Source organism: Neolamprologus brichardi, chromosome 22, assembly GCF_056152115.1.
Source record: "Neolamprologus brichardi isolate AB-2024 chromosome 22, ASM5615211v1, whole genome shotgun sequence".
Classification (NCBI taxonomy): Eukaryota; Metazoa; Chordata; class Actinopteri; order Cichliformes; family Cichlidae; genus Neolamprologus; species Neolamprologus brichardi.
The window spans coordinates 1,063,410-1,084,204 of NC_142124.1; the positions used below are offsets into that span (position 1 = coordinate 1,063,410).

General features: G+C 47.6%; 3 protein-coding genes across 6 annotated transcripts; 1 reads left to right on the top strand and 2 right to left on the bottom strand.

Annotated features, from left to right (window-relative positions):
- Positions 1-199: 199 nt before the first annotated feature.
- rps18 (ribosomal protein S18) lies at positions 200-4,037 on the bottom strand. The gene is made up of 6 exons (XM_087835278.1): positions 3,933-4,037; positions 3,112-3,210; positions 2,923-3,009; positions 1,201-1,302; positions 953-1,044; positions 200-322 (listed from the first exon to the last, which is right to left on the bottom strand). The coding sequence occupies exons 1-6, from the start codon at positions 3,933-3,935 to the stop codon at positions 247-249; spliced, it is 459 nt and encodes a 152-aa protein (XP_087691404.1). The 5' UTR covers positions 3,936-4,037; the 3' UTR covers positions 200-246.
- A 5-nt stretch (positions 4,038-4,042) lies between these two features.
- vps52 (VPS52 subunit of GARP complex) lies at positions 4,043-15,533 on the top strand. 2 transcript variants are annotated; one of them, XM_087835271.1, is made up of 20 exons: positions 4,043-4,357; positions 5,924-6,002; positions 6,120-6,172; positions 6,534-6,609; positions 6,712-6,779; positions 7,264-7,439; positions 7,588-7,738; positions 7,947-8,047; positions 9,585-9,717; positions 9,816-9,871; positions 9,989-10,124; positions 10,669-10,824; positions 11,519-11,637; positions 11,902-12,025; positions 12,128-12,223; positions 12,297-12,404; positions 12,535-12,600; positions 13,516-13,627; positions 14,184-14,302; positions 15,031-15,533. In XM_087835271.1, the coding sequence occupies exons 1-20, from the start codon at positions 4,262-4,264 to the stop codon at positions 15,175-15,177; spliced, it is 2,172 nt and encodes a 723-aa protein (XP_087691397.1). In that variant the 5' UTR covers positions 4,043-4,261; the 3' UTR covers positions 15,178-15,533. The 2 variants fall into 2 exon arrangements, with proteins under 2 accessions (XP_087691397.1, XP_087691396.1); XM_087835270.1 differs by having other exon boundaries at positions 4,044-4,357; positions 5,921-6,002.
- Positions 15,534-17,175: 1,642 nt separating this feature from the next.
- Positions 17,176-20,792, bottom strand: igldcp (Ig-like domain-containing protein). Of its 3 annotated transcripts, none has more exons than XM_087835274.1 (8): positions 20,609-20,792; positions 20,221-20,394; positions 19,615-19,658; positions 19,168-19,527; positions 18,999-19,089; positions 18,375-18,553; positions 18,078-18,131; positions 17,176-17,966 (listed from the first exon to the last, which is right to left on the bottom strand). In XM_087835274.1, exons 2-8 carry the CDS (start codon positions 20,265-20,267, stop codon positions 17,884-17,886), a joined length of 858 nt encoding a protein of 285 aa, XP_087691400.1. In that variant the 5' UTR covers positions 20,268-20,394; positions 20,609-20,792; the 3' UTR covers positions 17,176-17,883. The 3 variants fall into 3 exon arrangements, with proteins under 3 accessions (XP_087691400.1, XP_006809295.2, XP_087691401.1); XM_006809232.3 differs by having other exon boundaries at positions 20,242-20,394; positions 20,609-20,791; XM_087835275.1 differs by lacking the exon at positions 20,609-20,792 and having other exon boundaries at positions 20,221-20,409.
- Between the last annotated feature and the right edge of the window lie 3 nt (positions 20,793-20,795).

The following is a 20,795-nucleotide window of genomic DNA, read 5'->3' on the forward strand; positions in this document are numbered from 1 at the left end:
CAGCTCCATCTGTACCAACAGCCTAAAATCTCAGATTTGTTTGAAATCCTACAGAACACGTTCAGCTGTGCAACATTTAAATACAACATCAAAACTGCTTCACTGAGGTCCACCGAGACGCCACGTCCCTTCAAAATAAATCACCGCGGAGCTCCCAGCTCGTTGGTGAGAGAAGTAAACAGCACAGGGGACGAGAACGTTTTGTGAACTGTGGTGTTTTATTGAAACAAAGGGAAGCGGGGCAGTTTACTTCTTCTTGGACACGCCGACGGTGCGACCACGACGGCCGGTGGTCTTGGTGTGCTGACCGCGCACACGCAGACTGCAGGGAGAGAGACAAACAGGTTAGGACGTCTGTAACAACAGGACTCAACATGTTTGAGGATTTCATTTGTTTTTAAAGGCTTCAGTTTAAAGACAAACTTATAAGCTCTCCACCATCAGAAACTCAAACATCTGCTTCAGGAACATCAACAGGATGTTTAACTGGTCTGTAAATCAGCAGGACGACATGCATCACAATGTTTGAGCCCATTATTAACCTCCTAGGATCTGGCGTCCACATATGCGGACGTCACGTTTTGGGTCGTCTAGACCAAAATACTAAATTGTGCTCCACAAGGGCCCCTACGAGGACATTATACTGCCTGTTTTATCAAAATTAAAAACAAATGTCTTCATATGTGGCTCTCATTATTTTAGAAACAAAAATTGGGTAAAAAATATGTCAGTGTGGACGCACGCAGAGGCTGCACCGGCGTTTCTGAGCTCACAGTTCAAGTTTTTCAGGACAGGCTCACTCTGCAGACGTTTACTCAAGTGTGACACAAACGTTCATGAAGTCTGAGCTCTGCAGGACGTGTCCGCTCACAGATCTGTGCACTCGGATAAACGGAGGACGCGTCGATGCAGAGCATCTCACAGCAGCGTGAATGAAGGACTGAGCTCTTACCCCCAGAAGTGCCTGAGACCACGGTGAGCCCTGATCTTCTTCAGCCTCTCCAGATCTTCTCTCAACTTGTTATCCAGGCTGTTGGCGAGGACCTGAAATCAGACACAGGGATGGTCACAGGTGCCTCGAACTAGCTCGTCCAATCAAATACTTTGGTGTGAACCTCGTTCAGGTTTGAGCCAAAACTTGACTTTATCATTTAGATTCTTGGAGAATGGAAGACAAAGCAGCAGCTGCCGATCACCCACCTGGCTGTATTTGCCGTCCTTCACGTCCTTCTGCCTGTTGAGGAACCAGTCTGGGATTTTGTACTGGCGAGGATTCTGCATGATGGTCACCACACGCTCGACCTGACAACCAAACAGCTCCGGTTACTACGCAAGGAAACTGAATATGGTGATCGACAGGATAGGATCTTTAAGTCTGGGAGACTGACACCGTCTGCCTGAGGAAACATCTGCTGCTTCACGTCAAAGTCAGGACAAACTTCATCCAGGAATCAAAGTATTTTGATCCTGATGTGAAGCAAAATGCTCTGCAGACAGAAGAGTCCATCGAGCAGACAATCTCACCTGAAGGTAACATCACGCCTCAGCTAAACCAATGATGTCTTTGATGATCACGTCACTCTGCTCCCCTTTGAGACAGGAGGTGCTTCTTTACCCCCTCGTTTGTCTAAATGTGTAAAAACCGGAGCATTGCAGTGGCAGATACACTCATACAGCACGGTGTGACCACCTTCTGCGCAGGTGTGCCAACTGGGGCTGGGTGTTCACGGTAACACCGGTGTCATGTTGGGCAACGACAGGAAAATGAAATATAGCGATAGAATATGGGTAAAACGCGCATGTGCAGTGCCTTTGTTTACATAGGCACATGGCAGCGACACAGAATGAGAAGAGCGAAAGTGGATCATTGAATGAAACGATGAACCTGAACTGGTTTGTAAAAATGCTGCAGCTTCACTGGTGTGGAACTGGTTTAGCTTTCGTCAGATACACAACAAAGCACTATTTTTGGTAGCGCATGCTAGCGGGCCGTCGTTATTACCGTGTTGTTTGGAAAATACGGCGCACTTAAAATCATCCTTTGATTTTCTGAAAGTGACAGAGCCCCTTATAATCCCGTGTGCCTTATGTATGAACTCTGGTTGTGTTTACTGACCTCGAAACGATTTTATGTGCACGGCGCTCGAAAATCTGTCAAATGTTTCAGTGCGACTTTGCTAAGCTACGAAGCCGCACCGCTTGATGGATTGTCGGAGCATTACGGCTATCGTAGGCGGAGCCTCGCGGAGTGATACGTACTGTGCTTCAACATAATGTTACCGTATTGTGTGTGTATAACCTCTTTTTAAGTGTTGTGGATATTATACATGGTTATGCTGAGGATACGTCGGCCAGTTTCCACTGGAAATGCCTTTTGGTTAAGCTGTCAGTGAGGAATTTGCACTGTTACATGTTTATATAACTTTAATGCAGATAAAACAGCTGCTTGTTTAAGTGAAAATACATTGATGGTTTTTGTTTTTGCACTAACAAAGTTGAGGAGCTGTAAAGTATTTTGTCTCGTGTCAATTATATCGTTACCGCAAACTTTCAAATGCATATGGTGATAAATATTTTTGGTCATATCGCCCTAGTGCCAACGTTAACCTGCTGCTGATAGCCACACTTCACTCCTCCGACTTGTGAGCACCGTTCGTCACAGAACAAAGTGCCGTCTCTTTGCCTTCATGCAGTAAAACAAGACGCTGCTCTGAGGACGATTAAAATATTTCTATAGCCATATCCTCTGTGAGCTCGAGACCGGCCTGCAGAGGGCCGACCCTCCAAACGCTTCACAAATCAATACTCGTGATACTTGTTGCAGATTCAGAACCACCACTAAAGCTCCAGTGACAAAATCTCCTGACAACACAAAAGCATCACAACTCGCCGTTTTCATTCAAAGCTCTGAACAGTCCTCACCTCCTCCTCTGTCAGCTCACCGGCCCTCTTGTTCAGGTCAATGTCGGCTTTCCTCAAGACAACATGAGCGTAACGTCTGCCAACACCCTGAGAAGAGACAAAGTGTTAATCACAGAAAACAGAGCAACTGATGTGATGATGAAAAACATCCAGTTGTAACAAGCGGCACAGTCTCAGGGAGGAGCTCACCTTGATGGCAGTAATGGCGAAGGCGATCTTCCTCCTGCCATCAATGTTCGTGTTCAGGACACGAAGAATGTGCTGGAACTTCTCAGGGATGACCAGAGACTGAGACGCAGAGGGAAACAAAGTGAGTCGCACACAGCAACATGTATTGTCTGCAAAGATCATGCAGTAATACACATACATGTCTACAAGCTTCACGCTGCATATATAACACGTATCTTTATATGTTAACTTATGTATTTGCACAGTGTGCTAGAGGATCATGAGGATTTCTCTTAGTTCAGCCCCGTTAGCCCAAACAGATCGACTTCTGCGGCTCTGCACAGCTTCAGCTTTGTTCAAAAAAAGAGCTCACGACTACAACATCCCAGCAGTATTTCGACTATTTGAAATACTGTGTATTTACATCAGAGTACTTCCAGCTCCCGGCCAGGGTCCACCAACATGCTTGGCGAGGCTAAAGCCTGTTAGCTCTGAGGGCTAACCGCCTCGAACTATGACTGCTTCTTAAAGTTTGAAGCAGCACAGAGTCTAAATCCACAGCTACGAGTGCCAGCAGCAGACGCCGGGCATGTGGACGCTTTATAACCGGGAGTAAAAAACGAAGTTAACTGTTGGCGCTCGTCGACACAGCTCCGCTCACATCCCACAGCAAACTGCGCTAAAACGTCAAATTACCAGCAATAAACTGAAAATTCCGCACCAGCCCACTCAAGTAGGCTGTGGAGGATTTATCGGATGTATAAATGTGACAAACAAGCGCGACTAAAGTTGGATGATCACGGATTTCTGAGATATTTCAGTCCGACAGAAAAGACACTCACCATCTTGGAAGCAGGTTCCGTGCGAAGAGGAAGCCGCAAGCCTCTCGCGAGAGTTTGACCCCTTCGGGGAACGGAAGTTGGTCCATCACTATCGAGTCGTCCGACTGGGAAAAAAACTGTGTTCAAAAGAAACAAGCAAATACGTGGCTTAACGCGGTTAGTTTCGTTAACTCGCGCGAAATAAATGTTTATTGAGTCCCACTGATTTATCACCCACGGCACGTGATCGTGATAATACCGCGCTCGGTTAATAATACGATATTTTTGCTAACTACGAGGTGGAACTTTAGATTTGTATTTTTTTCTGACGTCAGCGTAAATTGGCCGCAATGGCGGAGGGAACCGCGACCGCTGCTGGAGCTGGGCCCGATGTAAACACAGCTGGGAACCCGACAGAAGTCGCCATGGCGTATTTACAGGACGAGGTAAGATGTTCTTCTTCTGCGTGACGCCTGCGTTCAGTTTCACGGAGCTAATCTCCGGTGAGCGCAAGCTTTAGCTGCGTGAAGCTCAAAGAAGCTGTTAGCAGGTGGAATCATTCTACGGAGCGCTGATGCTGCTGGATGCTAATGGGTAGCATTGACTTCCTTTTTCTGAGGAGGAAAGGCGATTTAGGTTTATCAGTTGTCGTTCTGGTCCCGCATTAATAATCCTGATTATGGCTGATTATTGATTATTATTCTTAGTTAGCGTATTGTCTGTCTTGTTAATGTTGGTTTATAATGGAGCACTGTAACAAAAAATTAATTTCCCCCAGGGATCAATAAAGTATTCTGATTCTGATTATCAGATTTGGACTGTTTTGCTGCATCAATCCGTTTGTTATTAGTTTAAGTCTGTCATACAAACACAGCGGAGGTGGTGTGTGCAACGGCTAGAAAACAGATGTTTATTCAGTCAACCTCTCTCTGTGTAAATACGCACATCGGACACTTTATTAGGTACACCTTGATGTAACCGGACTTCATTTTTCCTTCAGTCGGTTTAAGTCTTCAGATTCAGCTGTTGATAACATTCCTCAGAGATTTTGGTCCATGTTGACATGACATCATTATGACATCAGCACACGGTTGCTGCAGACTTGTCAGCTGCATCCATGATGAGAATCTCCCATTCCACCACATCCCAAAGATGCTCTTTTGGAGTGAGATCACATAAGAGAAGAGTTTTATTGTCCTTGTAAGCAGCAGCACAGAACAAAATAAATAAAATTAATACATGGTCACTAATCCAACTCTGCTGACTGTTGAGGCCAACTGAGTACAGTGAGCCCATCGTCACATTCAGGAAACCAGTTTAAGATGGTCTGAGCTTTGAGACAGGGTGTGTTACTCAAACGTTAGAACAGGCTTTTCCCCGCAGCACGCCGTGTAATAAATACTCACAAAGAAAACGGCGCCGTTACAACTTATGTCTAAAAATGTATCGTTTCATGCATCGGTTAAAACACTCGACTCCAGCTACATGACGCGCAGCTGGAAACACTTCACGCAAGTCGAGCTGCCCGAGATTCACAGACTTTACAGAAAATGTTACATTTTTGTGATTTATATCGTTATCAGGACGATAGATGTCTTATATGAGATTTTGGTCATATCGCACAGCCCTACTTCTGTGTAAACTCTGCAGATGTGGGACAATCAGATCAGCAGATTCTGAAACACTCAGACCAACATACCATCCTCGCAGTCACTTCGATCACCTTTTCTCCACATTCTGATGCTTAGTTTGAACTACAGCAGGTCATCTGTACACGTCCACAGGTCTACATGCACTGAGTTGTTGCCAATTGGTTGATTCGATATTTGAGTTAAAGGACAGACAAACAGGTGTACCTAACAAAGTGGCCAGTAAGTGTATGTTCTCTCATTGGCTGGAATAAACAAGTGAGTGAATGAAAACCAAAGAAAGCTTTAATGTCAGTAAGTTTGACAGTTTCATCCTGTTAATTATCACCACTGAAGACACTCTGGTTGTGTTTCACCCAGAAGACTGAAGCAGACATCGCTAACCTGAACCTGGGAGAGCTGGACATCACTACGGACGAGTTTATCCTGGATGAAGTGGACAGTAAGGAAAAGACTTTGTATTAAAGCTCGGCTGAGGTGGCACTTCCAGCTTCCTCGGTGCTGCCTCGCTGGAAGGTTTCGCTTGTCACTAACTGTCGTTCCCTTTTGTCTGCTGCAGTTCACATTCAGGCCAACCTGGAAGACGACCTGGTGAAGGAAGCGCTCAGAACAGTGAGAACTGAAAGAACAGAAGTCTAATATATAACACGTCCTCTGCTCTGACGGCCGGGTTGTCTCCTCTCGGTCTCCCTCAGTTGTCTTTGCAGCAGTGATGTTTTGGTTTGCTGTGTGTGTGTATTTGTGTGTGTGTGTGTGTGTGTATTTGTGTGTGTGTGTATTTGTGTGTGTGTGTGTGTGTGTGTGTTCGTAGGAAGCAGCAAAGGTAGAAAATCTAACCTAAGAGTTAAACTGACGCTTTTAATGTGAAGGGATTTGTTACTTTTGTTTTGAAAGGTACTATAAAATAATTACTCTACACTTCCTCTTTCAAAGCACAGATAATACATTTCAGTTTCCTCCCATCGATTTTCAGGGTGTGGACCTCCGTCAGTACTCCAAACAGGTGGAGGCAGAGCTGCAGAGGATTGAACAAGCCTCCATCAAAGACTGTATCCTTCACAGCTGCCAGTTTGAATCCCTTCACCTAATAACGTATAAGCGCACACTAACACCCGTCACTGATGATGTTTTCCTGAGCGCTCGTCGTGCAGACATCAAAGAGAGTCAGAACATCGCCCTGCTGCACAACCAGATCACTGCCTGCGACTCCATCCTGGAGGTGAGACGACTGAGACAGAAAAAGAATCATGTGTATGACATGAAGTCCAGAAAACTCACGCTGGGATGGACTCTTGTGGATATTTGAGAGTGATTCGAGTTTTCTGTGAATGAGTCGAGACGCGTTTGGTTTGTCACATCTTCTGAGCTGAGTTCTCACAGAAGCGTCAGCAGAAGAACACGTGTTCACTGTGGAGCTGTGCAGAGGCGGGACAGATGTTGTTGTCATTTTGCACCCTTACGTCAGTTTTCTGCACACAAGCTTAAAGTAATAAAGGCGCTTCACGTCACAGTGTGCTCACTAAAAGCAGCACGGCTGCCGTGGTTACTCGTCTCTGCATCAGAGCGGATTCTTTTCTGTCCTCGGTGCTCGGTTACGTTTTTAGGTCCAGTTCAGGTGGGGAAATGAGAGGCGGGCACTTTTCAAACTGTCCTCCTGGTGTTAAAGCAGATTCAGTCTAACCTCACGGCTGTGTGTCTCTCAGCGTATGGAGGGCATGCTGAGCGGCTTCCAGAGCGACCTGTCCTCCATCAGCAGTGAGATCCAGACGCTGCAGCAGCAGTCGGTCAGCATGAACGTGCGGCTGAAGAACCGGCAGGCCGTGCGCAGCCACCTCAGCCAGCTGGTGGATGAGCTGGTGGTGCCTGGGGCCATGATCTCGTAGGTTTGACAGCCGCAAAGAAAAAGTGTCTGTATTGTAACGAGTGATTTGTTGGATCAGTTTGCAGAGACCTCAGAATTGTTCCTGATGGATTAACCGTCAGTGGTTTGTGGTGATTGACTTAATCTGCTGGTGGTGTGCTGGCAGCACCATCCTGGACAGTCCTGTGACGGAGCAGGAGTTTCTGGAGCAGCTCCACGAGCTCAACACTAAGATCAACTTTGCCAAAGAGCTGAGCTTCAGAGAGACGCTGGCGTGCTCCGACATCCAGGACATCGTGGACCGCCTCAAACTGAAGGTGAGAGACGGGCGGGAGGAAAGTTCCCGACTCTTTGGAATCACGTTTACATTAAAGTCCATAACAAACAGGAACTGAGAGGAAATCCTCATTAATAAGTCAGAAAGCTGCTGAGCTGCTCTCCTGAGGTCCCGCGCCACACGAAGGCGTTTAACTCATTCCTCAGGTTTTATATCTTTGTGATTGTATCCACACACTTTGTTCTCAGGCCGTGTCAAAGATCAGAGAGTTCATTCTTCAGAAGATTTACTCCTTCAGGAAACCGATGACCAACTACCAGATCCCACAGAACACTCTGCTGAAGTACCGGTGAGCACCGCTGAGCTTCATTGCTGACATATTTATGAGCGTCTGGGTCCACTCACAGGTGAAGACGCGAGTCTGCATCACACTGAACCCTCAGACGTCTTTTCTTTGTTGCTTTTGTCCATTTAAAGAGAAGACGTCCATTTTTACACTCGAGGAACTGAAACATCTTTAAAAACACTCGTTTCTGTTACGCTGCTCGTTGGTCACATGACGGAGAATCCTGAGCATCGTTCACGGGTGGATCCAGGTGGAGTCTGTGCAGAGAATCTGTGTCCTCAGGTGTATTTACCTGCTGCAGCGCTCTGACCTGCTGCTTCACCAACACTGCACTTAGTTTTTATTGATTTTAATTATTCGATATGTTCGACTGTTAATACGTCTGCGTTCGTTTTTTATTTGAGGTGAGTTTTTAAACTTAAAGGTGGACGTAGTCATGGCGACGTCACTCGCTGACATCACGTTTCCACCTTCTGTTTCCTGACCTGGAAGCTCCACCCATCTTTATACCCTCTGTTTGTTATTTTTTTGTTGTGTTGAACTTGTTTTTAACCCTTTAAAGCCGGTCAGAGCGGCACGCTCTGTTTTGCGTAACTATTTTAAAATCCCAGTAGCTCTGCAACCACGTGAGCTAGCGCAATAATTTTTTTGCATATGAAACCGGAGGAGTTGTACTTACATCTTATGCCATCAGCTTGTCCTCGGTCACAGTTTCCTTCCACATATAGCTTTGCAAAAACTGCATAAAAAGCACTTGCAGCAACAAAAACATAATATTCCAGAAACACGCTTTGCTGATCCGATCAGCTGTTCGTAACACTTCCTATGTTGGAATAGACATCAGCGCGAACTTTCGCATGTCCACCATGACCTGCCCGAAACCGGAAGTGACGTCATTTTGTGGAAATGTAGTTTTTTACCATCAAGACCTTATGAGCCTATACTGGTGTTTTTAAAAGTTATGTTTGACTTTATGACTTTCTGTGTGGTTTCTGGGATGCTTAGGACTCATATTGCACTGCTGGAAATAGTTTATTTTGATGCATATGCTGCTTTTTCTGCAAATTTGCATTATAATATTTATTTTCGTTTTTCCTGCAGTGTATAAAAATTGGTGTATTTCAAAAATAAAACTATGAAGACACTCAAAATAAATTTCCTGTGGTGGGAAACTATTTTGTGCAACTTTTTTGTATTTACAGTTTTGAGGGATAAGCCTCTTAAATTTCTCTAACTAGAAATATATGTTAAAAAAACAAAAACGATTTTCAATTTTTTTGTAGTTTATTGCACTTTTTTGCAATTTATGTAATTACTATGCACTTAATGCAGACATATTATTAAAATCTAGGCTGTAATGGTTGTATTGATGTATAGCAACTTGAAATGCTCCCAAAAATGGCTCCACAGCATGTAAACATATAATATAAGCTCTGGCAGACTTGGTTCTATGGTCGGTCTTAAAGGGTTGATTGTGCGTTAGAAACGACTCGACACAAAGTGAAGATGCTGATCGATGCTGTTGTTGTTTTCACTGCAGGTTCTTCTACCAGTTCCTTCTGGCCAATGAGAGAACGGTCGCCAAGGAGATCAGAGACGAGTATGTGGACACCATGAGCAAGATTTACTACAGTTACTTCAAGTCGTACAGCGGCAGGCTGCTCAAAGTGCAGGTGGGCGAGCAGCGGGGTCGCGCCCTCGCTGCGTTTGTGTCGACGTGGCTGCACGCCATCTTCGTGTGGATAACGGCTGATGTTTGTGTGTCCCGCAGTACGAGGAGGTGGCAGACAAAGACGACCTGATGGGAGTCGAGGACACAGCCAAGAAAGATATCCTTCATGTCTGTTGTTTGTGTCACGCCCGCTCGCCGTGTGCGCTCGGGCGCTCCAGCTGACGCCTGCTTCACATTTTCAGACTGTTTGAGGCTCCTTGACTCGCCGCTGCAGGTTTCTTCTCCAAACCGTCTCTGAAGAGCAGGAACACCATCTTCACTCTGGGCCAGAGGGGCGCCATCCTGAGCCCGGCCGAGCTGGAGGGGCCCATCCTGGTCCCGCACACGGCTCAGAGAGGAGACAGCAGGGTGAGAGGCGGCGCTGTCGCCGATCCAGCTGCTCAACCCAAACGCGTCCTGCAGATCTGCCATTTACAAGAAAATCTAATTCTTAGTGAACAAACCAGCGTCTGTAACACGAGACACGCCCCCTTTAGGACAAACAGGAAGCACGTCCTCACTTTTAATGAACAGCTGATCTGAGCTCTGCTGCTCAGCGCTGACATCTTGTGGCAGATTATGAGATTTGTCATTTTCCCTGCAGTTTGGGAGCCGTGACCTCGTCATAGACAAAGATGGAAACAGCTGCAGAGGTCTGCAGTCTCTGTAGTCAGCTGAAGGGGGTGCCCTTTAAGGGCGTGTCCACTCTGTGATTGACAAGCTGTTGCCGTAGAAACGTGCAGTTTTTGTTGTTGCCTTCAGCAAATTGTGTTTCAGACTCCAAGATGGCGACAGTCACAGCGCTGAACACAAGACTAATGAGTGACATCACAGCGCGTCCATCGTTTATCTACAGTCTGTGCAGCCACAGAGGTCGTCTGAGGTCTAACTCGCCCTCTCTCTCTCTCCACAGTATCCCTATGAGACGCTGTTTCGCAGCCAGCACTACGCTCTGCTCGACAACGGCTGCAGAGAATACCTCTTCCTGTCTGACTTCTTCATGGTGGCCGGAAACTCCGCCCTCGACCTCTTCAACAGCATCATGGGAAAGACTCTCAGCATGTTCCTGGTGAGAACCTCCTGTCAGAGCGGCAGGCTTTCCTCTCCAGCAGAAACGTTTGTTTGGTCAATTCAAACCACATTTATTATCCGACTTTGTCACAAACAGATATCAGACTTTGGATCATGAGCAGCGTGTTATGTTTTTCTATCACTGATGTAACAGGACACGCTGGTATAAACAGCTGTGAGTTTGTCACTAAGCAGAATCCTCGGGTGATAAAATAAACACATGTTCAGCAGAGAGGAAAATGTTGAGTTTTACTCTGCAAACACCTCAGTCCTGGAAATGCTGAAGAAATTCAGGTAACAGGGAAGTGCATACAGCGATGTTTTTAAGTGGAGCCACGGTGTTCCTGTAGGTAACACTGGGGGTCAGAGTTCAGGTTACATGAAACCAAACTTAAAGTCATAAAAACCAAAAAAGCTCCTGAGCGACAGTCTTGCAGCGTGTGGTTGCAGCGCGCGGTTGCAGCGTGCGGTTGCAGCGCGTGGTTGCAGCGTGTGGTTGCAGCGTGTGGTTGCAGTGTGTGGTTGCAGCGCGCGGTTGCAGCGTGCGGTTGCAGCGCGTGGTTGCAGTGTGTGGTTGCAGCGCGCGGTTGCAGCGTGCGGTTGCAGCGCGTGGTTGCAGCGTGTGGTTGCAGTGTGTGGTTGCAGCGCGCGGTTGCAGCGTGTGTCAGCCCGCTCTCTGTCTCCTCCTGCAGAAGAGCATGTCCACCTACGTGTCCGACTGCTACGACAGCATCGCCGTCTTCCTCTGCATCCACGTCATCCTCCGGTTCAGAGCCATCACGGCCAAGAGGAACATCCCAGCTCTCGACAAGTCAGTCTCCTCTGTTGCTGTAGTGTTGCTGTAGTGTTGCTGTAGTGTTGCTGTAGTGTTGCTGTAGTGTTGCTGTACTCTGACTCTCTCAGTGTCTCCACCTCCTCCTGACCCCACCATCTCCTGTTTAGCTGATAAGTGCTCGTGGTTACATCAGCTGGTGTCACACAGCTGTTCGCTGCTGGGCGGCGTGCAGACGCTTCCTCTGCAGAGAGGGCGGTGTTCAGATTGATGGAGGCTGATGGTGTTGGTGCTGTCTGTCAGGTACTGGGAGGCGGTGCTGGAGCTGCTGTGGCCGAGGTTTGAGCTCATCCTGGAGATGAACATCAGCAGCATCAGGAACACAGACCCTCAGAAACTGGGAGTACTGGACACCAGACCACACTACGTACGTACACACTGCACATCGCACAGCACTGTGTTTGCTGCACACTCCACTCACACAGCTGTGTGTCTGTGTGTGTGTGTGTGTGTGTGTTTGTGGTTTCAGATCACTCGCCGTTACGCTGAGTTCTCCTCAGCCATCGTCAGCATCAACCAGACGTTCCCCAACGAGAGGACCAACACTCTGCTGGGACAGCTGCAGGTAACACACAGACACACACAGACACACACACACACAGACTGAATTCGTGTTCAGTGATTTGTTGTGTTTCCAGATCGAGGTTGAAAACTTTGTTCTGAAGATGGCGGCAGAGTTCCCGTCGAGGAGAGATCAGCTCATCTTCCTCATCAACAACTACGACATGATGCTCAGCGTCCTCATGGTGAGACCCACAACCAGCACCGTCGACAACACGACACTCCCCTCAGGATCTGATGTGGGGAAATATTCTGTTTGTGGAAAAGAAAAGTTTGACTTCTGTGTGGCTGCTGGTGTTTCTCTGCTGTGTCCAGGAGAGGGCAGCAGACGACAGCAAAGAGGTGGAAGGCTTCCAGCAGCTGCTGCTGGCCAGAACCCAGGTAAATATCATCATCATCATCATCACCGTGGATCACTCAGCTGTTTCACTCTGATGTCACGCTCATTTCAGAAGGTTTTCATATCCCTTCTGTTTAAATTGTGTGTGTGTGTGTGTGTGTGTGTGTGTCTGTGTGTGTGTGTGTGTGTGTGTTTCCTTTGGAGGCCTCTTGTGAACACTGGCATTACTGAATAATAATTCACTCTGGCTGCTGACAGGAAGTACGAAGCGCGTTCTCATTACTGCACAGCCTGTCACCCAATAGCGACATCTGCTGGATGCAGATATATTGCATGTGACAGTGGGGGAGGAGTCTGTGAGGGTGGAGCAGACGACACTGTGATGTGTAGCCAGAGTGGAGAGATGAGCATGCAGGTAGAGAAGGTGGATGAGTTTAAGTACCTGGGGTCAACTTTCCACAGAGAGACGAAGAACAGAGTGCAGGTAGGGTGGAGCGGGTGGAGCGGGTGGAGACGAGTGAGAGAAGGCTGAGAGACTGTTTAAAGATGGTAGTGAGACCTGTGTGGTGATTTGGAGACAGTGGAGGCCGAGCAGGAGATGTTCAGATGTTCACTGAGCGTGAGAAGGATGGAGACGAGTCCATGAGAGGGACAGCTGCGAGTCAGAGAGGTGGTCTGAGCATGTGCAGAGGAGGGAGGGTGGTTATGATGGAGCTGCCAGGCAAGAGGAGACGAGGAGGACCTCAGAGGATGTAGTGAAGGAGGACGTGCAGAGGGTTGGAGGCAGCTGCTGTGGTGAAACGACTACTTTGACACTTTATAAACGTGTAACAGCTTTGGTCAGCGCGCACGTGAACGGCTGTTTTAAGCTTAAAAAGTACTTTTACTAGATTTCTAAGTAACTTTGAACACTTCAGTTCGTGATCCTGTCGTCTTCCTCCTCTCGTCCTCTGCAGGAGTTCATCGAGGAGATTCTGTCTCCGCCCTTCGGAGGGATGATCGCCTTTGTGAAGGAGGCCGAGGCGCTGATGGAGAAAGGGCAGCTGGACCGGCTGAAGAACGACGAAGGTGAGAAAATCTCTTTACCTGTGAAGGCTCAGGTGTTACATGGGATGTGAGTAAAGCTGTTGTCTGATTGGCCGATTCCTTTCTGTCTGTTATTTCTACCAATGTGGGCAGTTAGCATCATCCATAATGCTGACGTGGCCGGATTAGATTCAGGATTAAATCGATTATTCGTTTTGGTTTCCGCGTCGTCTCCTACGTCTGCGGCTGTCAGTCGCTCAGTTCGTTGTGTCAGAGCGACAGCGCGGCGTGCTTCTCTCGCCTCAGCCTTTGGTTTTGTTTTCCAGAGTAACAGCACCTTTATTTCTCGTTCAGTCTTTGTGCTTTCATGTCAGTCAGAGTCAGGTTCCCACTTCCTGTTCACCACATGTGTGTGCTCGCTGTGGTTCTTCGTTTTGTTTGACCAGCATGTTTGACAGGAAGCTGACCCCAGCAACACAATGGCGAGGAAACCGAGAGTCAGCATGCACACTGAAACTGAAACTTAACGTGTGTGTGTGTGTGTGTGTGTGTGTTTGTGTGTGTGTGTGTGTGTGTGTGTGTGTGTGTGTGTGTGCAGCTCGAATCACGCAGCTGGTTCGGGGGTTTTCCAGCACATGGAAACAGTCGGTGGAGGCGATGAGTCAGGACGTCATGAGGTCCTTCACCAACTTCAAAAATGGAACCAGCATCATCCAGGTGAGCCGGGCGGCAGGTGAGCCTCTGTGGGCTGACTGTGCTGTGACACCAGGTTTCCAAGGGGACAGAAACATACAAACTGGCTACAAAGTGACACAAAACTTAAAACAAAGATTTAAAACGACACAAAAGGTCCAAAAAGTGAGAAAATGTCTCCAAACGGATGCAAAACAGTGAGACAGTGAAGAAAAATAAACGGTCACTAAAGTCTAAAATAACCTGCAGAGGCGTGAGAGTGAAACGAGACACTAAACTATGTTAAAGAAAATGAAACTGAGAACAAAACAGGCACATGTTCATATTTGAGAAGCAGAAATCAGACAATAAAAAAACTAGCAATGAGCGCGATGTTTGTAAACATGTCTGACTGCACAGTCACAGGTCAGCCTGAGGGACACGCTGAGGCAGCGATCACACAGCTGTGACACGCTGTCATACGTTTACAGTTAATCTTCAGATTTCTGTCTCGTTCTCCTTGATCACCAGCAGGATGCACGACCAACACAGCCGCGTTCTAATTCGCCGGCTCTCTGCTTCAGGCTCTGAGCGCGCTCACACTAATAAGGCGTGTTTCACGTCCCCACACGCTTCAGACACAGTGGGCACACAAACCTGAGGTTCAGCTTCACGAGCTTTCTTCTTCCAGCAGAGAAGAAACACGCTGTAAAGAACGGGTTTGAACTTCATGTGTTTAGTTTTACTAACGTGGTCACATCCTCCCCCCGCAGGGCGCCCTGACGCAGCTCATCCAGTACTACCACGGCTTCCACAAAGTCCTGAACCAGCCCACGTTCCGCAGCCTGGCCGTCCGCTCCGAGCTCATCAACCTCCACCACCTCATGGTGGAGGTCAAGAAGCACAAACCCAACTTCTAACGGGGTCGGGGGTCAGAGAGCCGGCGAACGCAGTGGAGGTGACAGTTCTCTGCAGAGTGTTAAGAAAGACTTTTGTCTCCAGATGAAGGAGCCGATCAGGTCAGAGGAGGAGAGTGAATTTTAATTCCATGACTTTAAAAACTGTGAAGAAACCAGTGAACCACGGACACTCGGCCACTTTGCCCCTGTCAGGGACACGCTCGGCCCTCCTGGCTCTACAGTGACTGTGGGGGTGCAGGGTTCTTTGGCTTCTGTTACAGGCAAACTTCCAATTAAATGCTAATCCAACCTAATGTAAATGAATGTCTAATAATCACATTGAATGAACAATAAAAATGGACTAAATGCAGTAGAAATGATCTCCAATAGAAGCGATGAAGGCCGTGCAGCTTTCAGTGAGTAACTGAGCTTCAGTCAGCTGTTTGTGAGACGATCAATCATCTATCAGCTGCTTTGATTGGTTCCTTTGATTAGTAACGCTGCTCTAATCAGACGGGAGCACGTCTGTGGAACATGTTACTGCAGGTCCAGTGTTTAGACTCAAACCATCTCGCTCCGCCCACCGTCTCTGTGAGGCTCCGCCCACCAGCTTCATTATATTTAAACTAGATTAGCAGATGTGCTTAGTTCGGTCTCAACCTCCAGCCAGTGTGGAGCTGTGAAAAGCTGCAGTTCCTCCCACGACCACCAGAGGCCGACTCCCAGCAGTGAGCACCGTGTTACAGGTTTATAACTCACCTGTTTAAACTGTAATTGATTAGGGGCGTGGCCTCTTTGACTGACAGGCAGCTGCTAACTGGACCTCTGCACCGTGTTTGCTTGTGCTGTGGCTCCATGCTTTGATCCAATAATCATGTTTAAGCTTCGTCACATGACCCCACTCCATCATCCATCTACAGTCTGAAAACATCAGCGCTGACGGCGTTTCATAGAAGTGATCCATCACGCCAACATGATCTCGATATGTGCTGTACGATCTGGGGAATTTTATGGGAACTATTTTCAGTGGTGGATGAATCGACATGTGGTTCTCTGACCGTGTGGGAGCAGGAGAGAGTTTTAATAGAGGTGAGGATCCTCCTGCAGACTGTGTGTTGGTGCTGTCGTGTTATTGATGTGAGTCTGTGTGAAGTCTAACAATGAGAGTACAACACCAGTCTGTCTGTGCGCTTTATTTATTGTTGTTATTCACAAAGATCATCATAATAATTTAAATGATTATAGTTCACTGTGGAAAGCAGTCTGAATGTCACAAACACAACACAGAAATCACAGCGTCCTCGAACGCACCGCGGTGCGACTAGAATGATAACTGAAGCTCTCGGACGTCGTTTGATTTAACTGCGTCTGACTGATACAGAATGAAAAGATGTTTAAAGCTACAGCAGGACAAATCTGATCGACCGCATCGATAAAGGGTTCCTGTGAAGCTCACCGAGGCTTCTAAGTGCAGAGATGTCCTGAAAGTGACGAGAAAAGGCAAAAGATTAAAATAATTTTAAATTATGAAAAATCATTAGAAGTGTTTCTTAGCTCATCACAGCACAGACGCCTCTGAGCCCGGAACACCAGCTGATCCACAGCGGCGACGTCTTTGTTGCCATGGTGATGTTGGACGCGGGGCAACGAGCGATTTAAAAAAAAGAGTTTTGTTGCAAATGTAACAAGTTTTCTTCTAAACGTAATACTTTCATTGAAAATGTTTTTCATCTTCTCTGGATTTATGACTCTGATCTGCAGTGGCTCCGCCCTTTGTGCGTAGACACTCTTCACACATCGATGAATCTGACAGTGGTTTTTATACATTTAACAAAATATACTGTATATGTTACAAATATGTATCTTTACATTCTTAACAGCTGAAATCGGCCGGAGCAGTCACCTCATAAGGCACCATTTCCAAAAGGTTAATGAGCTGCTGATGTGCTCCGCCCTCCGTCATCACACTTTGCCTCATTCATTTACCTCTTTATCTCAGTGATTCCCCCCCCCCCCCCCCCCCAATAAACTCTGACGCCTGGGCAGGAAGGTGCTGATTTCCCACGGTCAGTGAAGTCTGCTCGTCTGAGTGTTTTAGAGCTCCAAGGACTTTTAGTCTGGATCAAACGCCGCTATGTGGCGGTGCTGTCATTATTAATGGATCTGTAGATGCAGACGTTCACACTGAGCTGAAGTTTTGGTGAAACAGGTCAAAGTTTCTCTGATTCATTGATATGTTGTTTTGAATCTTTCACTCATTTTGCTCAGAAAATGACTGAAACCGTTGCATCTGTGTCTCCGCTGGAGCGGCAGTGGTTTCCGTGGTGACGAGGTCTGGTGCTTCTCTAGAGCAGAGGTGATCACTTCACTGCAGGGGTCTCCATAATGAAATAAAGAGCTAAAAAGGCAGAGAGTCATGATGGAGGAGGATTTTCTCAGATCTGGCAACCTAAAAGGTGCCTTTTGTAAACGATGCCTCATCAGGATCGGAGCTCGGCTCATTTAGAGGTAAACAGACAGGCGGCAGGTTTCCATCCATCGTAGTGTCAATCTACACGATCTGCGTCGCAGTCGGAGCCGCGGCTGCGTTTCCAACAAGCCGGCCGATGATTGAGGGTCACAAGAAAAAATGAACACACTCGTCTTTTCTTGTCACACTCATTCTGAAGACCAGGCAACACACACACACATACACACACACGCGCGTGCAGCTCGTGCAGAGGAAACTCAGAGAAGCTGAAGAGTTTGGAAACTCAGGACGAGAACCGCCAGGGTGAGGAGAGCTGAACAGCTGCTTTTGGCAGCAACATCTGGAAAGACATCAAAGTGAGAACACAGAGGTTTTTTTATTTAATGTCCTTAAAAATCACTCTTCAGATGAAGACCCTGATTCATGGGAACCATGCAGCTGCTTTCCTCACCTGTGGGAACGTACTCCAGCTTCTCCTGGACTCTCCGGTCAGGACGGGCTCGTGCTGTGGGGCAGACGGGTACATGTGATGATGACAGTTCCAGTAAAAGCAAAGGTTAAACTGCTTCAGCTGACTCTGTTGGACGCTCGGGGCTCAACTTTCTCTATTTCTGGTTCTTCAGCAGAAGAAGTCAGAGTGTTTTTGTCCATACGACGTGCACTCATGACTCTCAGGAGTACGACCTGCAGTACTAACTCATTTAAAGTAATCTAGGTAATCCCACTGAAGATCAATCGATAGGCTCACCATCCACAGAGAGCTGCACGGTGCTGACGGCGAGGCCATGTTGGTCCAGGACTTTGTAGATTCCATCATCTGATGGTTGTAACCTCTTCACCGTCAGCTGCTCGAGCAGCAGGTGCTTCTCCAGGCGCTGACTGTTGTCATCGCCCCTCATCCACAGGTCCGACCACTGCGAGTCGTTTCTGTGAAGAATGCAAATGCTGTCAGAACAAAAACGCCACGTCGTCCTCAGAGTTCACAAACGTCTGCCTCCCTGTAAGAAGATGAGTCGGAGCAATCTGACACCCCCGCCCTCCCCTCGCATCCTGGCGCAGTGCGTGCTCTGTGCAGCAGCACATCTGTGGGTTGATCCCAAAATGAAATCTGTCTGCTGTGAAAGTTTCTGCACAAATCATTTTCCCCAAACGCCACGTTCTGTCTCTGTCAGCACAAATTATAGGATGAGTCAGAGCAGCCAGCAGCCTTCGATTCGAGACAAAACGTCGTTTTTATAAGCTGTAGGCAAGCTTTTACGTCAGCGGGGGAAATAAAGCGCTGAGGGGAGGAAGCGTGAGGGTGGGAGAGGATAAAAAAGACAAAACAAATCCACCACCAGCGTCTCCACCTGTGGGCAGGTGAGCTGCTCACCTGGCCTGGAAGACCACTCTGACTGAGTGACGGGTGTAGAGCTGCAGCACCATGTCCTCGCCCGGCTGATGCGACTGAGAGGATTTATGATCTGAAACAAAAGAGCCATCAATAAACAGATGAAATACTCCAGGAACGACATCAGAAGGAGACGATGTCGAGCACTAACCGCTCACGAGCAGCCTGACGCCCTGGATGAAGACCCGAGTTCTTGCGGACCTCTTTCCGTCCAACACCATGAAGCTGTCGTAGCGCCCCGTGTCTCCAAGCTGAACGTCGCTGATGATCAGGGAACAATTCCCCGACCCCAGCTTCTCCTCGGGCACCCTCACCCGGCCCTCAAACTCTGGCGCCTGCCACTTCTCGTTCCCGCGCTGTTCGAACACCGTGTCGGACGGGGTCACCCACTGGACGTGGCAGACGGGCAGAGCCGCCTCACCCAGGTGGGACTTCCAGCTGCAGGGAAGGATCGCCTGGTCCCCCGCCATGTAGGAGATGGACAGCATGGCGGAGGAAAGAGAAGAGGAGTCTGCAGAAAGAAACACGGCGAGAACATCCTCGTGAACACGGACGTTGGATTGACCAGTTCTGACCTCAGAGTGACGCTGATACTCACCAACTAAAGCTCCGGTGTGGAGACACTGTATGAGTATGAACAACCTAAAGAAACACAAGAAAATACGTCATAACGGGTTAGACGGCGAGCTTATTCATGAGCTCTTTATTCACCTTAAATGGTCATTAGAAACACATTAGAAACACATTAGAAACACATTAGAGAAGTCCACATGCCATGCACTTCCTGTCTTATAACGCCTATAATGTCCTGTGTGTGAGCTGCAGTGACCTGAAACTTAACCCTGACCGGCGCTCAGAAACGAAACTCAACTTCCACATGATGGGATCACGTGACCAGGCAAAGTTTCATTTCTACCCACGGACTCGTTTCCTCAGTAACGAAACTGCCATGCGCCGCGATCTCCCTGCAGGTCCGCAGCAGCATCATCATCATTAATAATACTAATAATAATGATAATAATAATAATAATAATAATAATCATATTTTTATGGTTATTTCTCCTGCAGAATGCCCATAAACGCAGTCTGAATTCATCCTTTCATATCTGAATAACAACATGTTTAGATATTACCCTGCATGTCTGCTGAATAAAAATTAAATAAAATAAATAATAAAATAAACAGCAGCAGCTGTTGCTCAGACCGGAAGTGCAGTGTGTCGTACCGGAGCCGCTCGGTGACCGTTGTCATGATGTCCGCTTCGTGGAAACTCTGCTCAGTCTTCTCCGTTCCCCGCGTGCGGTTTCTCCACTCTGTTTACTCTCCGCTCCTCTGACGGCTTATCAACCCAGCGCGTGCGTTTCGATTTCCTGCGAAACTGTCAAATTAAAAGCACGGAATCAAATTCAGTGCCGAGCGCCGTTCCTCATCGTCATCATTATTATAGCTTTGTCGCTGCTAGTTCACATTTTGTGAAAAACGTTGTAAAAAGCGGAGAAAAGAAGATTATCCGATTGATATTCTCGCTGGGCTTTTATTTTGAAGCAGCCGTGAGCCGTGCGGCTGTGGAGCTCCGCAGAAACGAAACTTACCGGCTCAGCGTGAAGCTGCTGACGCCTCGGTGCGAGTTCGCGGGAACAGCGCGTGCCTTCCGTTTAGCGCTGCAGCAGAAGTGTTGGTGGTCTCTGCTGCTCAGTCAAGTCCCGCTCACTTCTCGTCCCACATTAAAACACTTTCCGCCGTCAGTCTCTGTGTCAGTCTGTCTGTGTCTGTGTGTCT